Consider the following 23,590-nt stretch of genomic DNA (forward strand, 5'->3'; position numbering starts at 1 on the left):
ATTTAATTGTAAACACAGTCTATTAAAGCCAAGGCTGGCTAGCCTACTAGTACATACACACACACTCATGCAGTAAATTGACAACTTCACTGGAGACTGAATTCAGTGCATGCTCTGATGTTCTATGTTATTTGCTATTTAAACAAAAAATGGCATCACCCAGTGTATGTGCATTCATGTACATGTATAGTAAATTGTTCAACTGTTTCAGTGGTTGAATTACATAGCAGAGCGCCACCAGTGGTCAGAATATGCCAATTGTCGTGACAGATACATTGCTTGTTTTACTGTTTCACTGCTTTATAATAAAATCCAATGCATGAGTAGAATTTGTGATGTTGAGGATGATTCGATTGGCATGACAACAATACACTGAATATTACTTCTTTCCTGACTTTAGAATATGTCAGTGTCAATTTTTTCATAATTCTTCCTTTCCTTTATTTTAGAATATCCGTATAGATGTAAACTTTCACCAGGACTACTTTAAAGTTTTATATTCATCATTGAATGGTTCCTATCACATAGTGGAAACTTTGCAACATGGTGTGACAGAAATAGAAGCCTCATTAATATCAGTCATGCTACCAGTAAGTAACTGTCGGACAAATGTACATCGCTGTGACAGACTTCCTGATTTCATTCAAACCTGGTATAATGGTGATATACCATAGGCAGGGCAGTATGTATGCATGCACAATTAATGATCCCATTCAAATCTGGTATAAAGGTGATATTACACCATAGGCGACTTACGTATGCAGGTGTATATCTGTACCATCCCCCAACTAACTTCATTCAGCCTAGAGGTGATATACCCGAGGGGACCATTGTATGCACAGGTGCATATCTCTATCATATACCCAGTAATTTCATTCAAACGTGGTATAAAGGTGATATGCCAGAGGGGGCTCATACTTGGCATATCTTTACCATTTTACACATACCCAGTCATTTCATTCAAACCTTGTTAAAAGATGATTTACCAAAGGAGCATACATGTGTTGATTTTTTTTTTTTCAGCTGTAACAAATCTGGTCAAACAGTCACAGTAATTTGTAGAAATCCATGATCTATAAACAATTTCATACATTTTCTTAGTGACTTGCATGGTATAATATAGACATTGACACACATTATTTCTTTACTACCAGAATGGAAACGTTGAAAAGCTACCAGTACCAGTGTCAGACAAACAAGAAGCAGAAATCTTTGATCCAATCATCGTTACTCCAAAGATAGTGACGTTTCCATGGCAACCAAGTCAGAGAGCCCCTTACCAGTACACAATGTTGGTTAGTATACAAAAAATGATAGAATACAGTGACAACATGAAATTCAAAGTCTACTCATATTCATATTATATTTTAGGTGCAAATATTACTCTCACTGAATGTTCAGGGTTTTAAGTTAAAGCTGAACCAGTTACAACTGGAACAAGACTTTTGATGACATCATCAGTTGTTATGACAACTATAAACAGTTTATGACATGTAGTCAGTTTTTGCGACAACTGTAATCTGTGATAACAACTATAAACTTTATGACAAGTAGTTATGACAACTGTAATCTATGATGACAACTATAAACTGTTTATGAGTAGTAGTCAGTTGTTATGACGACTACAATCTATTGATATGACAACTACTTAGTTATAACAACCACTTGATGTGATAAGAACAATACATTGTAATGACAACTAAAATCAGTCATTAAAACACTATCCACTGAGTGTGATAACTTTCCAGTTTACTTTAGAGTTACTTTAGTTTTTCTGCTTTTAAAGTTTATTATAATTGTATGTTGTTGTATTTGTAGGCAACCGGAGGCAGTGGAAATTACACATGGACTTCATCTAAGAAGGAGATAGTGAGTGTTAACGTGCATGGAATGGTGACAACAACTGGTGGCGTTGGACAAAGTATTATAACTGCATCAGATATCAGAAATGTAGCTCATTACGGAACTGCCAAGGTATGCAACAAAACACTGTTTGTGTGTCTATCCTGTCCACAATATGTCATTAGTCAGATATGCTATATTCGATTTCATTCAAACCTGGCACAAATGTGACCTGTCACATGAGACATATGCACTTGGAAGTGAAGTATTTGAGGGGCTGTGTCTTCTACTTGTATGAAGACTCGTTTTTGATGATTCAGGTTTTAAAGAAAAATTAAGAATAGAATCTTTGTGAGTTGTGATGACATTATTTGAGTGATGGTTTGATATTGTATATATATAGTATATTGTAAACCTAGATATTGTCGCTACTAGAAAATTTGGCAATCTTAAAATTTTCAGCTAGTTCTCAAAGACCAATTTTTACTAAATTACTGGTACATCGTACCCATGTACAAGAAGGTATTCTAGTCACTACTTATTTTTGCATGTTTGTTGTCCAGCAAAATAAACAAAAATAAGTCTTCAGTGAAAATTTCCAGGTTTTATAGTACATGATGATGACATTGTATGTGTAATTTTATCATGTAGGTGTCTGTTATACCTCCTGGTGAGATGGAGTTTCTACCTGCCAAAGTAGAGGCTGAAATTGGTACGACTTTAGATCTACCGTTGATAGTGAGTGCAACTCTGAAAACAACAGGGGAGAAGATTATTATGACAGATTGCAGACATGCTAAGTTCTCAGTCAGTATAGGAGATATCTCCGTATTTCAACAGTTACATGGTGAGTGCTAAAAAAGTCTAGTGCAGTATGAGTAATATGCAGTAGAAAACACTGCAAGCACAAGTGCAATACCCCAAGTACCCACACTATCACTCAAGCATCTTGAGGTTCTATAAAATTATGGCATATATTTATGCAAATTTTGTTTGAAAACCTACAGCTGTAGTCGCATGCAGCATGCATCAAATTATGATAGCCTTCTCATTTACATACAGGTATGCAATAATGTTTCCCATATTGCATTGCAGTGCAAATACCAATAGTATGTACATGCACTGATGCATGTAAAACACTGGTACATACGTACTGATTATGTATATCATAGCGGTAACAAGATTTGATATTTGTATCTACAGACGATATTGATCCACCAGAAGGAAGCTGTGCTGTACTACGTGTGAAAGCACTTATAGCTGGTAATACACAAGTTAATGCTATTTATCTAGAAGGTGACAGTAAATTACAAGCCAGCATTACCATAGCAGCATACCCACCTCTCAAGGTAAGTCTACACTTTCAATGAAACTTTGCTATCAGAAATCTGTCAAGTTCTGTATAATGTTTCTTTAAAAGGTGAACGCCAGAAATAAAGGTACTTCTTAATCTTTGAATTCTGAAAAACCATTTCATGATTTAACATTCATTAACATAAATTACACACAATTGCCAAGAAAAACCTAATTGAAACTTTATTTCACCTTCATTATTATAGCATTGGTCTGACTCATGAAACTTACAAATATGAATATGTATTAGATGAACAATGAATATTCATAATTCATAATTCATTACCTTCAGATAAATAGTCATGAATATCATGTTGTATGCCCTCTTGTGACTCTTCATTCAAAAAAATTACAGCAAGGTGGGTAAGATAGATATGGTGTATTGATTCTAATGTTTAAAGAATAAAGATGATTTTTCCTTGCTGCCTGAGTCAAGTCTAATCTCTTTCCTGTGTTTTTGTTTTGTGTATTTTTTTACATTTAGCCATTGGATCCTGAAGAGTTAGCTGTAGTGGCTCTAGGGTCGTCTAAAACACTGGTACTGACAGGAGGACCACAACCCTGGATTCTTGATCCGTCCAAGTATTACCAAACTATAGAAGCTAAAGATAAACTGTGGTTGAAGCTCAGTCATCTACGTGGGCTTGGAGCTACAAGTATGTTGATCTCTTTGTGTACAATTAACATCTGCAAATATCAAGAATGAAAAATGGCATAAAGTACTAATAATGATGACTATTAATGTTCACGAATATTAATGACTGTCCAGTACTCTTTAGGGGTGGGGAGACTCTTCAAAGAGGTCATGTCTACCATACTTACCTTGTGAATATTAATGACTGTCCAGTACTCTGTAGGGATGGGGAGACCCTTCAAAGCGGTCATTTCTACCAGCACTCTTTATGAGCTTGGAAGAACTCTTCAAAGATGTTCTGTCAAACATACCTTGTGATATTGACCAGCACTCCATAGGAATTTGGAAAAACCCTGCAAAGAGGTTTTATCTATCATATTTAATACCTTGTGATATAATTATGACCTGCACTCTTCAATGATGTTATGTATAATGCTATGATACAAGTAATCAGCTGTACAATATAACTGCAGACATATAACTCTACAATACATATCATTGTTGTTGTTGTTGTTGTTGTTGTTATCCTCAGAGAACTATCATTTATTTGATGCTGTTTGTCTTGACTTTGGTGAACAAGAATTGAAGGTCACTGTTGGAAATCAACCATCATCTAAAAATCCATTCCCAGCTGTCACTGAGGCTTTCCTAAGGTATCTTTATCACATCATATTATATTGTGTAGTTTTCCTTTACACTAACTGGTGTATCACTGGTCAGGGATGATGTAGTTTTGGGGCTATAGCACTAGTAGTGATCACATCAATATTGCAGTTGTGATGTAATTATGGGCCAGTGATGATGTCATCAATATTGCAGTTGTGATGTAATTATAGGCCAGTGATGATGTCACCATTGTGTCTTTGATGATGTCATTCATGTTTGAAATTATGATGAAATCAGTAGTCAACAGTGATTTGATGAATGGTGGTAGTGATGACATAATTGTTTACTAATGATGTCAGTAGTGTTGCTGTAATGATGTAATTATAACTGTGATGCCATTCATTATGGGTGTGATATTTTGTTAGTGAGAATTTTGGTGTTTCCATAATGTTTTGGTAAGAGAATGTGTGATCCATGATGTAGTAATGATGTAATTGTATACTGATGATGTAATCAATATGTTAATTGTCATTACAGAATTGCATGCGCCAAACCTACCAGTCTTCACCTGGTTCCAGTTATAAAATACCCAAATCTAGACACACCTTGTCCAATCACAGCTGACTCTCATAACCAAGTAAGTTTACACCTGGTTCCTGTTATGAAATACCCTAATTTAGAAATATCTTGTCCAATCACAGCTGACTCTCATAACCAAGTAAGTTTACACCTGGTTCCTGTTATGAAATACCCTAATTTAGAAATATCTTGTCCAATCACAGCTGACTCTCATAACCAAGTAAGTTTACACCTGGTTCCTGTTATGAAATACCCTAATTTAGAAATATCTTGTCCAATCACAGCTGATTCTCATAATCAAGTAAGTTTACATCTGGTTCCAGATATAAAGTACCCTAATTTTAATAGTGATATTGCTTTTGGTATGTTATTATGTCTTTTCTCACATTTCTAACAGCTTCTACCTATTACTGTATTTATTTATTTGATAGATTCCTGTGCGGTATTCTGACAACCTAGAAATCCTGGTTTATGTAGCTGATAAAAATGGTCATAACTTTGATAACTTTACATCTTTAACTATCACATGGGATAGCAGTGATAAGTACCTAGCAACCTTTGTCAATCATGTGACAACATTAACAGACGTTGATGGTGATTATCCAGGAAGTAAGAAGCTGAAAGGTAAGTTTAGATTTACCCACAAAGGTTGATATCCTCTCTGAAACTTTTTGATGTATTTTGCTTAGGTTTTGGAACCCTGTTGACAGATAGGGGGAAACATACAACTACTTGCATAGGTTTTTATACCTTGTGCCCAAATTTTGGATGGGATCTTTGGTGATAGAGACGGTAAACTTGCATGAATTATCATACCTTGTATTGTAACTTCAGTTGGGAACCCCAGTAAGAGATAGGAGAAACCTGGTAAAACTTGCATATAGACTACCATACTTTGTACCATATATTTAATGGGTAACCATGGTAACAGATAGGGGAAACCTGTTAAAACATGCACAGGTTTCCAAACGTTGTACTGTAATTTTAGTAGGGACTTTGGGAACATACCTTGATTATTTCTGTTGATGATAACATATGAGATGGATATATTCAGCATTTCAGACAACAGTTTTGATGTCCCAGCTAGGCTTAGTGAGTGTAACAGCGTCCATCAGAGGATATGACACAAAACTTCTCAAAGCACAGCAGATATCACAAAGTGTAAGTACGGTATTCAAAATTAATTTGTATTGGAGGAGAGTCCAAAATACCTGGAGGCATCTTCCCTTACGTGATCCTGATTTCTATGTTATCAGGACAGTGAATGACACACAGTGACTTGCAGAATGATTTCTATGTTATCAGGACAGTGAATGACACACAGTGACTTGCAGAATGATTTCTATGTTATCAGGACAGTGAATGACACACAGTGACGTGCAGAATGATTTCTATGTTATCAGGACAGTGAATGACACACAGTGACTTGCAGAATGATTTCAAAACATTCTTGTCCCCTTTAAAGGACACCACTCCAGAAAATAGAGGTATTTTCATAAACTTTGGGTTCTGGAGAAATGCCAAATTTAAACTCTTTCACCTCTGTTGTTCTTTCAGTGAGTTTCCATGACTCTTAACAGACATGAATAGTTATCAGATGAAAAATGCATATTCATGACTTCACGTCACTTCCATATTTGTGTCTACTAAGGCTCATGAGGCACCAATGTACCATTGAATACAGGTGAAAAGAGTTAAAATTTGGTGTTTCAGGGCAATTGTCAGAGTGAAATTTATACAATGTGAAATCATAAAATGAATCTCCAGAATCCAACATTTATGAAAACATCTTAATTCCTGTACATGTTCATGTTCACGTTCACGTTCACGTTACCATCAAAATGTTCCAAGTCTCACAATGTACCCTCCTAAATGATGTTTCTAGCTACAAATGTGCAATACGAATATAGTGAAAAGTTTCTAGTTTCTCAAAAAAAAAAATTATTTTGAATCTAATCTTAAGAAACTTAGCCATCATAATAATATTATCTGTCTTTACAGCCTAATATTTCACCAGTTATCAGCACATCTTTAGAATTATTACTTGTTAACAGTGCTGTGATCACACCTGATACTGTGTCTGTGTTCAATCATCCATCCAGTAAGGTAAGATACCGATATGTATTACTGTAATATACATGTGATATAAACTGAATTGATGGATAGAGATGGGGCGAATTGAAGTTATTTGTGTAGGCCCTGAGGAAGCCCTCAGAAACATTCACTGATTGAGAGAAAAGTTCTGTATCCCTATGTCTTATCATAGTAATTAACATTAAAGGCAACAGCTGTCATTCATTTCTGTTATGTTTTACTTCTTTTTACTCAAGATCGAAATTTAATCATTATTACTCGATGAGGTATGTGTGACAATGACAGATTCAGTATGCTCTTGAAGTAAAACTGATCATTTAATCATGATTTCAAATGTACAGTATATATTTTGATTATCACAATTGTAGGTATCTTTGACTGTGAAAGGAGGATCTGGCCATTACTGGGTTCAGACTAGTGACAGAAACCTTGCCAAGGTGTCGTATCAAGATAAGAAAAAACAAATTGAGGTATGTGGTCTTAGTTACCTCACTGGCATATTTATGTACAAGTTACATAGGAACTTTATGGCTGTAGTAGATGGATCATATTTCCACACTAGTTGCAGTGAACAGTGTAGTGATGTGTAGAGTTTTGCCTGGATAATTCTCACAATAACATATAAGAAGCTGTCTTTCCTAATTCGCTTGACAACATCCATGGAAACATTTTCATTCATTCTTATCCTGAGAGAACCGTAATAGATATGCGTGCACTGTTTTTTTATTTAAATTGTCTAGCATTAATTACCACATAGTAACACTCCAACATGTTTTAATGATGAAATCAAGGAGAAATTATTATTTCTGTGGTTTTTTTTTGTTCATTCTTACAGGTTATTCCCCAACTGGATGGTTCTTTAGTTATTACAACTTATGATCTGTGCCTAGATTCCCCGACACATGCAACAGCAAATGTGTACATCTCAGGTGTGAACTTAATTGAAGTCAGAGTGGTAGACAAAGTAAGTTCAACACACTTATATCAGTGATTAGATTCACAAGCTAAGTTAATGACAGAATACGCCTCAGGGACAAATTTCCCTGAAAATCAAACTTCTTCAATTCTCTCCAAAAGTTTGCAATGTGAAAGCTTGTTCCTGGTCCTTTTGAAATAATGAAAGAATTTTTGATGTTCATCAGCTTATTTTTAAGGAAATCATCAATCTTTTATCAATATTCGGTGGCCATTTTGGATTCAAAAATGACAAAGTTTTATATAATTTCAATCTCTATTTCAAAAATTTGTATGGTGACCCAGTCAATGGATGTATTCAATGGCATTAAAAATTGTCTTATGGCTGAAATTGGTCATGACAACTTTACAAATTTTAGATCCAATTTCTTCTATTCTATTACCAATCCAATTCAGGTTGAGATTGGATAAGACATCCAATTTATTCAATTCTTTTACCAATCCAGTTTGTTCAATTCTGTTACTAATTTCAGGTTGAGATTGGTCATGACATCCAAGCCAAAGTGAGAGTGTTAGATTCCAGTGGCAAGCCATTACACAGGTCTTATTTCATGTTGATGGGATTGAAGCCCTACCCAGCATCAATGATAATCTCAGTCAGGTTAGTTTAACTTGTTATTTTGTGTCATCGAAATCACCATGGAAATACACCCATAACAACCCCTTTTGTCAAAAACTGCATGGACTTATCAAAAGTTAGAGTTGTCGACAATTTGTGTTGATTTTGCTACTGTATATAGAAGCTCTGCTTTCAACTTTGTCGATTGAAAATGACAAATGACCGTTGTGTTAACTTGGTCATCAAAACTCATATTTTGACCACAAACTTTTCGTTTTAATATTGCCTGGATTTCCACTTCAGGGAAAAGTCAGAATGCGGGAATGATGAGTATACAGCGTGTTATGTAATCCATGGTGCTGCATTGGGAAGAACAACCCTCAGTTTTATTGCCAATGCCAAATCAGGACACATTGTGTCCAGCCAAGCCAGAGAAATACAAGTAAGTGACTACGTTCCATATTTGTCAACAATCAAGATGGCTTATGCACAACATTTTCAGTGCATCTTATTAAAAGGAGAACGCCAGTCCAGGAAATAAAGTATGTCTACATATTGTGTCAAATTGATGATTCTTGACAAAGATGCAGAAAAACCTTTTAATGGTCCAGCAGAAATACTCTAGATTTTGGTCATTGTGATGTGTTATCACATTTCAATTTATGGTTGTCAAAACACCCAATAAGTTGTTATTTTGTTATTTCTTTCCTCAGGTGTTTCCTTCGTTGAGGTTAGACCCGAGAAATGTTACTTTGATTATTGGAGCAGTCTTTCAAGTAAGTAAATATAAAAGTTTATTTCTCACCATTTTCAGGTTTCCTGTCCAACCAAGTTAAATATTTAATACATTAAAACTATAGGTATTAATTTTTTGTTCACAATAAAATTACGAAGTGGAAATTATGAGTTTAAACAGTAATGTGTGTTTATTATATTATGTGTAAGTGACAACTTGTCTGTTATGAAGATGTCTGAAATATAGCAAAACACTCAAATTTTGCCGAGTTGTTGTGTGTGTAACTAAATTTAGTATTCCGTATCTGTTCCCTATAGTCTTTACACCCATACTGCAAATACATATAGGTCATGTGGAATGGAACGCACAAAAAGTAGAAAAAAAGAAGGTATTTTGACTTTGATGGAGAATTCCTTCTTTCCTCTCAAAGGTACGAAGCCATGGCGGGCCGCAACCTCAGGCCCATATACAATACAGTATTGGGGATGATCAGATTGCAACTATAAATGGAAGCGGACTTATTAATGCTGTGGCCTTAGGACATACTAAAGTTATTGGTACAGCACAGGCATTTGATACAGAGACTGGAGAAACAGTGACTTACTCACAGGTAAGTGTAATTGAGGGCAGAACTTGGATGATCAAGAGTAACTGATAAGAAGGAAATTACATGTCACTTATTCAAGAAATAAATTAGTTTGTGTTTTGTTCATCTTCTTAAAGAAACAATTTTGTACGTTTACAGTTGACAGCGTTTTAAAATGGAATGGCACTCCAGGAAATATAGTCATTTTCATAATCTTTAGGTTCTTGAGAGTCATTTCATTATTTACTATCACATTAATTTCATGCGATTGCCAAGAAACACAAAATTGAAACTCAGTTCACATTCCCAGTCCTAGGAGTGACCTATCCAGTATTGCCTCAGGAAGCCAGCAGACATGCATATATGTTAGATGAACAATAAATATTCATGACTACTGAGTTTCTGATATGTTTCATTACAGGATAGTATTGATGTCTATGTAGTAAGACTAACTGGTGTCAATATATATGCTCCATCATCTATGCTAGAGACTGGGGCTGAGGTAAGTTATTTCATTTTCATTTTAATAAAAGAAATTCACTTTAGGACCAAGTCAAAGTTTTATATAAGTTTAGTGTTGAAAATTTGATGATTTTGAATAGATATATTACATGTAAATGAAGCCACTGTATTATGAACACCAGCCATTGAGCTGCAATTCTGGAGGACGCCATTGTTTTTGTTTGGATAACTACTTATCAGTTTGTTTGTTGTTGTTGGGGGGGGGGGAGAGGAACAAAATAAAGATCTGGCCACCACATAGCAAGAAATAGGGTAACACCACTCATTGTGCATCAGTGGTATGTCAAATTTGCATATTTGGCACACTGCAACTCGGCGTTGATGACAGTATATGGACTCTACTTGGAGGGCAGCTATATGCCACTGTACTTAGAGCCTGGAGGGCACACTGCAGTGTTGATAACAGTATAGGCACTCTACTTGAAACCCGCTAACTATAGGTTGATTTGCTAATGATAAAAACTTATTCTATTGTTGTGTAGATGCCAGTGTATGCTATGGGAATCAATGAATTCCAGACACCGTTCTCCTTTGGTCATGCAATACCTGGTTTGAGATTTTATTGGACTGTTAGCAACATTGATGTTGTAACGTTATCATCTGTGTACTACAAGGTAAGGACTCTTACACTCTTTTCAACAAACATTTTACTTTATGCAATAAAGGAACTTTTTGATCTATGTTTAAGCTTAATATAGTATACACCTTCAAAAAAGTTTTTCTGTTACTTTTACTTTGTTTATGAAAAGAATGTAGAACAGAAGACTGGCTTTGCAAAAGACATATTTTGATAAAGCTAGGGAGTTAAGGTTAGGACGAAGAACGGGTTAAGACCCCCTAACTAAACCAGATTTCTAACAGACAAATATTGTCACTGTCCTGTACCATGCAAACGACATGCACATTATTTTGTTAATTGTTCAGTTGTCAGTTGTGTTTTTGTCTTTCTTTTATTCTTTTTGAATAATCTGCAGTTGTTGAAGGCTTTGTTATATATTTTGATTATCATATGTCAACTCATCTTGACTTATCAAGGCTGTGCAAGTATGTACTCCTCCATTGGCAACCCTTGAAGATGGGGACAAGTTTTTTTATGTATGTAGTACGCCCTCACAGGCCACAAATCACCATTGTCTTGCAGCTTATTCACCAATCAGAACACTCCTCTTTGAAATCTGCACCATCTGGAGCATTATAGCTTTGAATCTCAATATGGGAGTGGACATTTGATATCTAAGTTCATGTATTATGCAATGAATCACCTTATTGGTCAATAGAGTGTGAATCACTCCATTATAACCAATCAGATTAGCTATTGTACATCCTCATCAAGTGCCAGTGGAGGTTAACATAATTGAAGCCTACAATAATTCAAGATTGTCTTTAACCTTATTACTTTATTTTCTTCTTGACCTTTGATCTGACCTTTGAACTTTGTGGTTGCTGACCATTTATTTCCTCCAGTCATGTGGTCATACATACAGCATAGGGTCCATGGGGTATCCATGTCTGGTATGTACAAATAAAGGACATTGTTGATGCATGTCACTCACTGCCATAACATGCCACAGCTGATGTGTTTCTCTCACAACATAGTATTCCCATCGATAAATTTGTAAAGTATACAGGAAATACTTGCAATACTTATTTAAGATTAAGGGGATTATGTCTTTGGGTTCATCTCACTAACCTCAGCTTAAAGCTCTTCATCAAATCATCAGTAGGCTTAGAGTCAACTTTGCTGGTAATGCAAAGAGCATCTTAAAACACAACTTTTAATGTTAAAGGGAAACACTACTGCAGGATATAATCACATTTTTTGTAAATTTGGGTTCTGGAGAGTAATTTCATGATTTTACATCACTTACACTATGTGCCGTCACCAGGAAACAGTGTTGAAACTTGTTCCTAAGTCATTGTTCAGTGAGAGTCCTTGCAATGGACATTTGTATTGTCTCATTGGAGTTGACAGATACACATATTCTAGCAGAACATAAATATTCATAACTCCTAAATGCTGCTTGCCTTCCAAGAAAAGAATCATTCCAGTCACCTGCTTTGCAGCCATTTTCAAAGAAGTATAATAATAAATTCGCAAGAGCCAAAAAATATTGGAAAAGGTCAAAATCTCTCATAATCTGAAGGAAGCCTCTACAGGAAGTCTCTTCTAGCACTAAAACTAATCCACCAAGATATTGGACTCCAACTCCTGCTGCAGCAGTGTTTTTGCAAAGCTTTTGGAAATTTAGAACTCCAGTAACAGAGGGTGTGTGTGTGTGGGTGGGTGGGTGGGTGGGTGGGTGTGTGGGGGGGGGGGGCACAGTGTCAAATTAATAAATGCATTATATAATTCATGATCTAATGTCAACAACAACAGATTTGATGTGATTGTTTACAGATTGGCATCAACAGTGAAAATGAGAATAATTTTGGGATGCGATTACATGCAGTCAACCCTGGACAGGCAACTCTACAACTCAAAGTGACAATATCTAAACCTGGTCATAATCAGATTATCAATGATATTGTACTTACAGAGGAAGTACAGATTGAGGTAGGCTGTATAACAACCACTAGGGTTTATTGGGATGAGAATGATGGTGTGGAGGATGATGATGACAAGCACCACGACAACAGTGACAATGATGATGATGATGATGATGATGATGATGATGATGATGATGATGATGATGATGATGATGATGATGATGATGATGATGATGATGATGATGATGATGATGATGATGATGATGATGATGATGGTGGTGGTGGTGGTGGTGGTGATGATGATGAGGAGGAGGAGGAGGAGGAGGATTGTGATGGTGATGGCAGTGATACAACTATTGACAACAGACCATTTACAGTTGGTACTTGTTGCTAACATAAAAAGAAATAAAAGTGAACTATCAAATATCGCCTATCCCAAGTACGAAAGCAGCATACACTTATTGGATAGGAACAATTTAAAGGTCTTAGGAGGAAATGGTGCTGATGCTAGTCTTAGAGAAAACAGTGTAACTGTGAGAAAGAAGATGATAAACGTGTGTCTTTTCACCTCATTCATACAAGTTTTCGTAACTATTAGTTGGTAATATATGATGATTTTCATTTTGTAGGTATTTGCCAAGTTATCTCTTGTTAATCCTGATACCTGTCACAGTGTGTTGCTGATGTCACCGAACACTCACACTTCACTAAAGACAAACAGGTAAGGCCTGCAATCAATTTATTAGTTCTATTATTTTGTTAGTATATAAATTTGTCTTAGGAATATACCGGTAATGATGGTGATGGTACGAAACATAACTATTTGATGTTTGCCTGGTTAGAAATCGTCAAATTGAGAACAAGGTGCAACCATTTGGGGTTGATGAGTAACTCAATCATTCAGAAAAAATCTCTCAAAAGGCCATTTGACAAATGATGTTTGCTTTTCAAAATGAATGTTACCAAAGTGATTCATGTCTTCTTACAACAGTTATCATTTTCATATTTTCTGACCAATCAGAGTAAACCTTATAAAGTGCTTCATCTCACTTGACAACAGAAATCACTTTTCCAATGTTTCGTAACCAATCAGAATGAATTTTTCAAAAGGCTTCACTCTGTACAACCAGTTTCTACTGACTTCTTCATTTTCTGTGTCTGTCATTGCAGAGACGGTGCAGCTCAGATGACATACAGCATACAAAATGGCGGTGGTATAAGTAAAGCAGTCGTAGACGTGGATGCCATGGGTCATGTCAAGTCCTCAGCATTATCAGGACACTCATCAATTTTAGTCACATCACATGAAGAATTTGGAATTAATCAAACACTCGTAATATTGGTCAAAGTAAGTAAAACCCAGGAGAGTTTGATAATTTTGTCCCTCTCTGTCAACATCTAAGTGGTCGGAGTCAAATACTTTAGTAATTAAAGGCGACGCACTGGGTGATTATGCCATAGATATACATGTATACTCTGAAGGTGACAATTGCACATATGCTGCAGGAATAATGACCAAGTACTCGTATATCTGATTTTGAATGGCTGAGGTAAGCACACCCCTTCAACAGTCATTAGTTAAAATGTATTGTTATGTACCAGTGATACTTGCATCTATACTGTTGGTATTGACACTGAAGTGCAATACTTGCAATCAAATGAGTGCCCAATTGTTCCATATGTACTTGAAATCGTACGAACACTTGCATTTTGTATGAAATTTGCAGTTTTAGATAATTATGCAATAACAGAACCCCATGATGTTGGAGTGTCAGTGTGGTGTACTAGGGGTATTTGCAAAGAGTGATTGTGGTATTCTCTACAGCCATACTTTCACAGAATTCTGTCATAGTATGTGACAGTCAGCAAACAACCAACATTGGTAACTGTACTCTATATACCATTCTTATTCCAGGTCAAGCCAGTTTCCTATCTGTCCATCAACTGTGAGTCAACTGTTACAACAACAGGACAAAAACTCTTCTCATTTCCTGTTGGAATTGCTCTGTCCTTCATTATTAGTTTCCATGACGACGTCGGTGAAAAATTCCATGCTACAAATACTGAATTAATTTTCCGAATTAACAGGTAAATATACATGAATCATAGTGTTTGCACATTTTCTATTTAAGTTTTCCAATTCCTTGGTTATGTGGTCTGTTGGTGATGTCCAAGGATGTAATTCTTTATATAAGAATATACTGTACATAAGAAGGCAAACAATTCCAATGACATTTTTATGCTATAAATCCTTCACAGGTTTGACCTACTACAAGTGAACCAGGGCCTCCAAAATGGTACTTTTGTTGCCAGGGCAACATCTATTGGAAATACAATATTCAAGGTGAGAAAGCTAAATATTATTTTTTATACCAAGTTAAAAGAGTTTCCATGGTAATACTAATAGCACAAGTGGTGTGTAAAACAGTTTTTCAATTTACATGGAAATAGTATGAGTGATGTATAGAACAATTACTGTGGTAAATGCACTGGTGATGTGTAAAGCAGTTTCCATGGAAACAGTACAAGTGATATGTAAGAGTTATCAATATACAATACATTTGTTTGTTTTACCTGTTTTTAAAATGAGTATCTTTCACCAAATAAAATGTTCAAGTTTTGTTACAAGCTGTGATTTTATATACTATAATTCAATGCTGTTTTTGTTTGCCAGATTTCATCTTACATGTATATCTTGTGGCAAAGTACAACTTTAATGTATAGGGAGGAATTTGTGCAATCTTTGTGCAATCTATGAAACATATTAAAGTTTAAGACGATATCAAATTATCAAACATTTCATAGGATTTTGTATCATCATACTCAAAAATAAACATTCATAAATTTGATTAATTTCTGTATTTTTTATCTAGGTTTGGGATAAGAATAATCCTCGTATTGCCGATTACATCAACGTGCCAGTAGATCGTGTGATTGGGTCTGGTAATTCCGATATAGTGATGGCTGATATTATCTGTTTTAGTTCACCATTGCGTGCAAAGGACGGTGAGTAATACATGAAGATATAAAGTTTGCAAAAAAATCTGCATGGATCAGGCAACCACTCATAGTTTATATTTACCCTTCAAAGCAATTCAACACTTTTCTTTGTCACTTTGTAAATAATATTTGAAAATAAAGGGAAAATATAGGATTTATTTTGTGGTCATATCTACATAAGATCAACGTATGTTTCTGTCATTGATTATGCAATACCCAAAATCTTCAAAACCCCAATTCGTTCCTAAATTTTTCCAAAATTAATGTTATACGGAATGTAGTGTATCATTCTCCAATACTTGTGATCCAAAAGTGTTGTCGGTACAAGTTCGAGATAAGGGGTAACAAGGCCACTTATGTTACCTAAATTTTGCTTGGGTGAACATAGAAAAGAAATTGGAGAATGATATACAATTAACCAATTACTAAAAAATATGTGCTACTTTTGTTATTTATTGTGAGTTTTCCGCATTCTAGGGAGGAGAGGAAGTTGGATTTCTCAGGATAGTAGTGTGTTGTCCATAGACCGGCAGGCTGGGATAGCCGTAGCAAAAAGACCCGGAACGACAACCATTTATCAAAACATTTCAGAGAACTTTGTCACTCATACCGAGGTGAGTCAATGTATAAATACACCCCTATGTGCAAGAATAAACGCCCCCAAAAAGGATTGTACTCTATCCATTTGTGTTTATACAATTGACCTTTTGGGTTTTGATTATTGTAAAGAGGGGTGTGCAGGTTGGTGCCCATCCCCATTGTGGGCTTGGCTACATTTCAAGAGCCGAGGGTGCCAGCACATCTCAGTACAGTACGCATATCATGTCAAGCATTTAATGAAGGAAACCTCATTTCTTTCTCTATATTATCATGAAAGTTTACTCAGTGAGGGTTGATCCTCACTGGAGACAAGCACTAACATGGTCTTATAACAAGACATCAGATCTGTGCTTGGAAGGTTACCAAGGATGACCATACCTCAGGCAAGACCTCGACAACACCTTTGGTCACTTTCAAAGTTAACAGAATTGCTTGAGTGTCTAGCAGCTAGGCTGGCACTGATTTTGCTAATCTAGTATGAATATAAATAGTTAGTATTATCTTTACTATACCTACTTATTTCTAAATATTAAGAATTTGTTCTAGTTTGATATAAATGAAAAGTGTACATTTTGAAATAAATTCTTTCTCTATGATTTTACTTGTTTAGATAACGGTCCATCCGATAAGACATGTGTACATTGATAGTAACACTATTGCCTATGTCAGTAACTTGGTAAGAAGTTCTTCCTATTCCTTCCCAGTCCTGTTAGGATCAACAAGTCATGTCAAAGGTCAGTAATCTTTCAAAATTATGTCAAAGGTCAGTGACCTGTCAAATTATGGTAAAAGGTCAGTGACCTGTCAAATTATGGTAAAGGTCAGTGACCTGTCAAATTATGGTAAAAGGTCAGTTGCAGGTCATGACAGCATCTCAAAAGTCCATAACAGGTCATGACATTGTGCCAGCGGTCAATAACCTGTCAAATTATTATGATGATGGTCAGTAAGCTGTCTTAACAGTATGTCAAAGGTCAATGACTTGTCATAATATTATGTCAAAGGTCACCTGCCCTACTGTAATGCATTAGTATATAAATACAGGGAATATGGTCAACCTTTATAACATTTTGTTGCATGACAATATTTGTATGTGACATGCTGCAGTACATTGGTACACATAAATCTATGGTAGTGCCATGGTATTACCATCGCAATGTGATCATGCACAGTTGTGTAGCTATTCCAAAAATATATATTGAAAGCAAATTCCAATAATTCTGTGTAAAATGTTCTAACCTAAACTACTGCAATGGAAATCAAGCTAGAGGCAAACTGATCAATACAAGTAAAACTAGTGTTACCACTATCAATCACTTATGTAACCTACCACATGCACAACAATAGTTTTAGTTTGTGTCTATCTTAGTTTACCTTAATTTCCATAGCTTGATTTCCATAGTAATCCCTACTTGACAAATAACTTATCCGTTGTAATAACATGTTTGTTTCCAACCATAGGAGAAAACTGCAGTGAAGAGCTAGCCACAGTGTATAATAAACTTGTACTGCATAGTGTGCCATTCAGATGTAACATGGCATTCCAGGACAAACACATAGAAATCAAAGCACATGATCTATTCCAAGTGTATGCAGATTTTGATGTAGATACAGGTAAGATCTTTTTCAAGTAATGATCATCTTTACAGCCCAGATTTGCCAACTGAAGTTGTACGATAGATGGACCTGACTTTGGAGGGCCCATAAGGCTGTACTTCCAAGTTCCTCAAAGCGTATGTTTTACCATACATCCTATGAAGTGGCATGGAAACATCATTTTAATAACATAACTGTATAAATTGATAATGAAACATTATTTTATTCATAAAAAAGTACAAATCAAAGCCAAATCTTTTGACTAAGTATGTGGGGCATGATGCACACGCTTCCCATTAGGTTACCTTTGACACAATACTGGGTATATGATAAAAAAGAAGATATTTGAGAAGTTTGGTGTGTCAGCTCATAACAATTTTAACATTAAATTTTGACTTCCTTGTTTTTCTACCTACAGGTCAATATTTATGCATTGTGAGTCAGTTAGAATCAGGATACTCAGCACAGTTATTGAGTACCATTAATACCAACCTACAACTATCAGTAACTGTTTTAAGACAAGAACACCAGCAAGAAGTCCAGTCGTCTGTTTTAAGTCTGCCATTCATCCCTGGTTTTCATGTCAGCCAAAGTGAGATTTCACTCAGTAATGCACATCCTAACGGTGAATTACTTATCCAAGGTGTGAAGAAAGTACGGGATACTGTGAGGGTGAGTTACATACATATACACACTGACCATTCAAACCCGTGATTAGTGATGTTGCACTAGTACCCACTTGAAACCATACACTTCATACTATAAATACTGACCTGCTATTCATAACTTGGTTTAAATATTCACCGCCCAGAAACATGTGCGACACTTTACACAACAGAATTAATACATTAACTATGGTAAATTTACTTTGTGTCTGTGTGTATTTAAGGGGAGAAAAAAAAGTCGGGAGTGACATCCTACCTCAAAAATTTGTAATAAAAAAAATGATTGACCTGTTGTGGAACGTGTTACTGTGACATTGTTTTATAAATGTGACATTGTAAATCATCAATATTGTTTTACAAAATCTGAACGTAAATATTTTTCAATAAAGTGAGAAAGGTGTGCACAGGTTGTGTACATATTACTGATGTTTGCCACACACACACACACACACACACACACACACACACACACACACACACACACACACTCACTCACTCACTCACTCACTCACTCACTCACTCACTCACTCACTCACTCACTCACTCACTCACTCACTCACTCACTCACTCACTCACTCACTCACTCACTCACTCACTCACTCACTCACTCACTCACTCACTCACTCACTCACTCACTCACTCACTCACTCACTCACTCACTCACTCACTCACTCACTCACTCATACATTGCAGGTGATGTCCAGTGATGTGTCCATTGTTGAACTAGGTAGTGTCCAGGAGGGCCAAATCAGTCAACGCTACACAGTGTCTCTGACAGACACGACTAGACTTCTACAAGAAGACAATGTACAGGTTTATATAGAGATAACATCAACAATGACAGGACAGGATCTCAAAGTACCAGTCAATATACATTATGTGGATATGAAGGGAAAACCAGGTATGTTTGTAAAGATGATACAGAACAAGGGATATACACACACCATACATACAGTAATGTTATTACACAAATACCTTCAGTTCAATAAGGATGCTACAACAAATTTACAACAAAAAACAGTGCTCATGTCACAGTTTTTCTAAATGGCAGCCATATTTGTTTGCATAGTTGCTTAGGAACAACAAGAGGAGAGTTAAATCAAGTGTCTACCCCTATACTACATTCTAATATAGGAATAGATTATGAACAGTAAATATTCATGCCTATTTATCTGAAGCAGTGTTCTCCATGGATTGTTTTGACAGCAGGGTGGCTCATTTGCATAATGTATTCATATGATTTGCATAACACTCAGAAAAGCTACAATTTATTTCAAACTAAATGTCCAGAGATGAGTAGACTTAAAAAGCATTAAAACGTTTGTGTACACCTGTATGGTGTCGCATCTGGCCGAAATCTTGCGATACGTGAGACTTACTATACTTTACTATTGATGACTTATGAGTTTGTGATGTCATTATCTGCCATATTGGTATTTTGTATACAGGCGCCATGGTCAAACGTCATGATATATGATGGCCAACTATTAACTAAAAATGTTTTCAGAATAAATTTGAACAGAAAACTAATGATTGGACACAACATCACCACTTTATGAAAAGGTATATGAGTATATGAGTCTGTTATACTTTTTTGACGACATTGAAGAATACTAGTCGAAAGTCTACAACATCACGTTTGCCATGTAATTTATGTAATCATAGACAGTGGAGGGGAAACACGTTATTGCGTGGCATAGCGCATGGTGTCACTTTACTTCGGAAAAAGTGCGAACAATTGTTTGTTTCAGGGCATTTGTTTTCCTAGCGAGTTTGGTTAAATGGTTTAACGTGTGATAACAATTAGTAATGGGTTCAAAGAATACAAATGTTCTTGGAACTATACGGGCGGAGGATCTTAAACAGAGAGTGAGAAACTATGACAACAGGGCATGTGACTGATATACCGGGGCGCAAAACATCAAAGCAGGGCACTGAACGTCAATACCAGGGCGTCGAGCCCTGCTAAATCCCCTCTTGGAGAACACTGAAGGTAATAAGCATTTGGGTGTCTTGAATATTTATTGTTCATCTAAGATATATTCATGTGTATATGAAATTCTTATCAGAAGGTAATAAGCACTTAAAAGTCAGGAGTATTTATTGCTCATTTAATACATATGCATGTCTGCTGTCCCATGAGGCAATAATGGTTTACTATTATAAATGTGAAACAGGATTCAGTTTGGTGTTTCTTGGCAAATCCATGAACACTATGTGATGTGAAATAATGAAATGACTGTCCAGAACCTAAAGTTTATGAAACTACTTTGATTTCCTGGCGTGGCATTCCCCTTTTAAGTATCTCCTTTTTTTGTTCTTTTTTTTTGTCACTATTATTATGATAATTGAAATTTACAATACAGTACAGTACAGTACAGTACAGTGCAGTACAGTCTAGTACAGTACAGTACAGTACAGTACATTATAGTGCAGTGCAGTACAGTCTAGTACAGTACAGTACAGTATAGTACAGCACAGCACAGCACAGCACAGCACAGTACAGTACAGTACAGTACAGTACAGTACAGTACAGTATAGTGCAGTGCAGTGCAGTACAGTACAGTACAACAACCCTATAAGTATCTTTATCTGTGTTATTGTCAAACAGTTCCACATTCTCTCATGTTCATAATTTTTCTTTCTTTGCCAGTTGAACCTGTCAAGTTATCGAATTCTGCAAGAATCATCCGTTTTATGTCAGATAATTATCAGAGTTGGTTATATCATATTCTACTAGTACTTGCAACGATAGGCTTACTTTTCATAGGTATGTACAGCAATATTCTATACATCTCGAGAATACAAATCTTCAACTTTTGGTGTTACTTTGTACAAGAAAACTCTCACCCATTCTCAGTTAAAATGAACAGAAAAATAGTGGTCACCATACAATAATTTTGAAATAGAAGACAAAAGAATCTAAAAGTGTACCCATATTTTTCCGGGGCTTGAAATAAGCAGTAATCCACAGCACATACATAGACTATACTAAATAAACATCATATCTAGGCTACCAAATTCATTCATGAGATGGTAGTCTGTCAGATCAATGAAATTCAATAGAAAAGTGTAGCTGAAACTGTTAATTTGGCTAAATTGGACTACCAGGATTGGAAATTAAGCTCAAGCCCTGAAAATCTAAAATGTACGTTGTTTTGATTTGAAATCCAGGCCACTTCAGTAACTTGATTAAACAAGGAGTACTGAAACTAATCAGATTTCTTACAATCTTTATTTCAGGCTATCATATTTTTATAGTACCAAGGTACTACAGAGGTCATGCCAGACCTGATGTGTTCCTTGCACCAGGTCAAGGGTCACCGCCACCACAATACACTGCCCAGACACCAGTACAGCAAGGTATGTACTATGACAGAACCCCCATGACACATGAGTTCCAATCTTTTACATTTTGGATTTTTGCATGCAGTATGCTTGCAATGTTTTCTCTAACTGTAAAGCGGATGGGAATGCAGCAGAAAATGCATGATAATTACCCTTATCCTGAGTATCCATGGTGACAATCACATGCCATAGGGTTCTTGTGTTTAAGTGAATTTATGTACATTGCATGCTTATTTGCATATAGGTATACAATGTGTCTAAACTAAAACTTGATTATATGTGGTTGCAAACAAGTTCATACATTGTTTACAGCTGCTATGGATTTTTGTCTTAAAGAATAATAAATTTTGCTCTGTTTCCCACAATGCATCATTCAAAATGGAAGGCTTACAAGTTCGCTATACCAGTACAAAGTCATGTGCTATGTGTAAAAAAGCTTATTCTGGCTTTTCTACTTACAGGCTACAGTCCAGGAAGAAATCAATCATTAAATACTTCTTCACCGTATCAAAACACATCACCATATAGAAGATCGGCAACTAAGTTATGGAGTACAGGACAAGATCAATACTAAACTATCAAGAGCCAAGGATTTGTACAAATTTTATTGGGGTTGGGTGGGGTGGGGTGGGGTGGGGTGGGGGGGGGGGCTGCCAGAAGTCTTGCAATACCTCATGAATAAGAGGATATATAAAAACCATAGAAATTGTCTTCAAGAAAAAGTCCAATCACTTATTTCTGCTTTTAGTACACTGGTATTGACTTCACAACGAGTGTGAAGACAAAGAGATTAGTAATTGTGATGTCATCACCAGAGGTTTTCCCATCAACCCTTGCAGGAAATCCTCAAAATAGCTGAATACATGTCAAGTGCAGCAGAGCTTTTTAACAAGATTTCAAAGTTGAGTAAGTGACCAAAGTGAAATTTTATCACCCAGAATCATACTTAAGTTTATAGCAGTTATGAATACAAGTGTATTAAAAGACAGAAATATACCCTTACTGGAGCTTTCCTTTTATTTTCCAACAGTTGAACTCCAAATAAAATGATTGCAGAAAGAGCGTCATATGTGTGCTTCCCACGCATTCCAAATGTAGGCTTGTATTTGTATCTTTTCAAGTTGTTTGCCGTATATATTTGCCACCACATTTGCCACCACGTACAGTACAGCAACGAAAACAAGCTATCAGCAAACTTAAAGTATTTTTGTATGTCGTAGATTGCACATGTGGTTGATAGCCTTGGTCATGTGGATATAATCACCCTGTAATCAATACAGTGTAATCTCTGATTGAGGTTGAATGTGAGGTCACTTGAGTATAACTCACTTTCACCCTACTGTGAGTGTAATTACATCTATGTCCATTGATAACTTATATCAACATGTTGCAGTGGTAGTTTTAGTGA

General features: G+C 35.9%; 1 protein-coding gene across 1 annotated transcript in view; it reads left to right on the forward strand.

Moving 5' to 3' along the window:
• LOC144446282 (nuclear pore membrane glycoprotein 210-like) overlaps positions 1-22,789 on the forward strand; it is a 29,775-nt gene extending 6,986 nt beyond the window's left edge. Inside the window, exons 11-44 of the mRNA XM_078136031.1 lie at positions 450-590; positions 1,155-1,295; positions 1,819-1,974; positions 2,494-2,689; positions 3,046-3,191; positions 3,680-3,851; positions 4,362-4,482; positions 4,973-5,072; positions 5,446-5,638; positions 6,069-6,175; positions 7,016-7,120; positions 7,477-7,578; positions 7,944-8,072; positions 8,557-8,684; positions 8,946-9,084; positions 9,356-9,418; positions 9,809-9,988; positions 10,386-10,466; positions 10,969-11,100; positions 11,951-11,998; positions 12,885-13,040; positions 13,603-13,694; positions 14,144-14,321; positions 14,889-15,061; positions 15,233-15,317; positions 15,847-15,979; positions 16,451-16,587; positions 17,184-17,307; positions 18,035-18,187; positions 18,588-18,841; positions 19,528-19,735; positions 21,488-21,604; positions 22,078-22,197; positions 22,644-22,789. Of these exons, the coding sequence (XP_077992157.1) occupies positions 450-590; positions 1,155-1,295; positions 1,819-1,974; positions 2,494-2,689; positions 3,046-3,191; positions 3,680-3,851; positions 4,362-4,482; positions 4,973-5,072; positions 5,446-5,638; positions 6,069-6,175; positions 7,016-7,120; positions 7,477-7,578; positions 7,944-8,072; positions 8,557-8,684; positions 8,946-9,084; positions 9,356-9,418; positions 9,809-9,988; positions 10,386-10,466; positions 10,969-11,100; positions 11,951-11,998; positions 12,885-13,040; positions 13,603-13,694; positions 14,144-14,321; positions 14,889-15,061; positions 15,233-15,317; positions 15,847-15,979; positions 16,451-16,587; positions 17,184-17,307; positions 18,035-18,187; positions 18,588-18,841; positions 19,528-19,735; positions 21,488-21,604; positions 22,078-22,197; positions 22,644-22,756 (4,623 nt within the window). The 3' untranslated portion in view covers positions 22,757-22,789. The remainder of the gene's footprint in view (positions 1-449; positions 591-1,154; positions 1,296-1,818; positions 1,975-2,493; positions 2,690-3,045; positions 3,192-3,679; positions 3,852-4,361; positions 4,483-4,972; positions 5,073-5,445; positions 5,639-6,068; positions 6,176-7,015; positions 7,121-7,476; positions 7,579-7,943; positions 8,073-8,556; positions 8,685-8,945; positions 9,085-9,355; positions 9,419-9,808; positions 9,989-10,385; positions 10,467-10,968; positions 11,101-11,950; positions 11,999-12,884; positions 13,041-13,602; positions 13,695-14,143; positions 14,322-14,888; positions 15,062-15,232; positions 15,318-15,846; positions 15,980-16,450; positions 16,588-17,183; positions 17,308-18,034; positions 18,188-18,587; positions 18,842-19,527; positions 19,736-21,487; positions 21,605-22,077; positions 22,198-22,643) is intronic.
• Positions 22,790-23,590: the final 801 nt, after the last annotated feature.

The sequence above is a fragment of the Glandiceps talaboti genome, chromosome 15 (assembly GCF_964340395.1).
Source record: "Glandiceps talaboti chromosome 15, keGlaTala1.1, whole genome shotgun sequence".
Lineage (NCBI taxonomy): Eukaryota > Metazoa > Hemichordata > Enteropneusta > Spengelidae > Glandiceps > Glandiceps talaboti.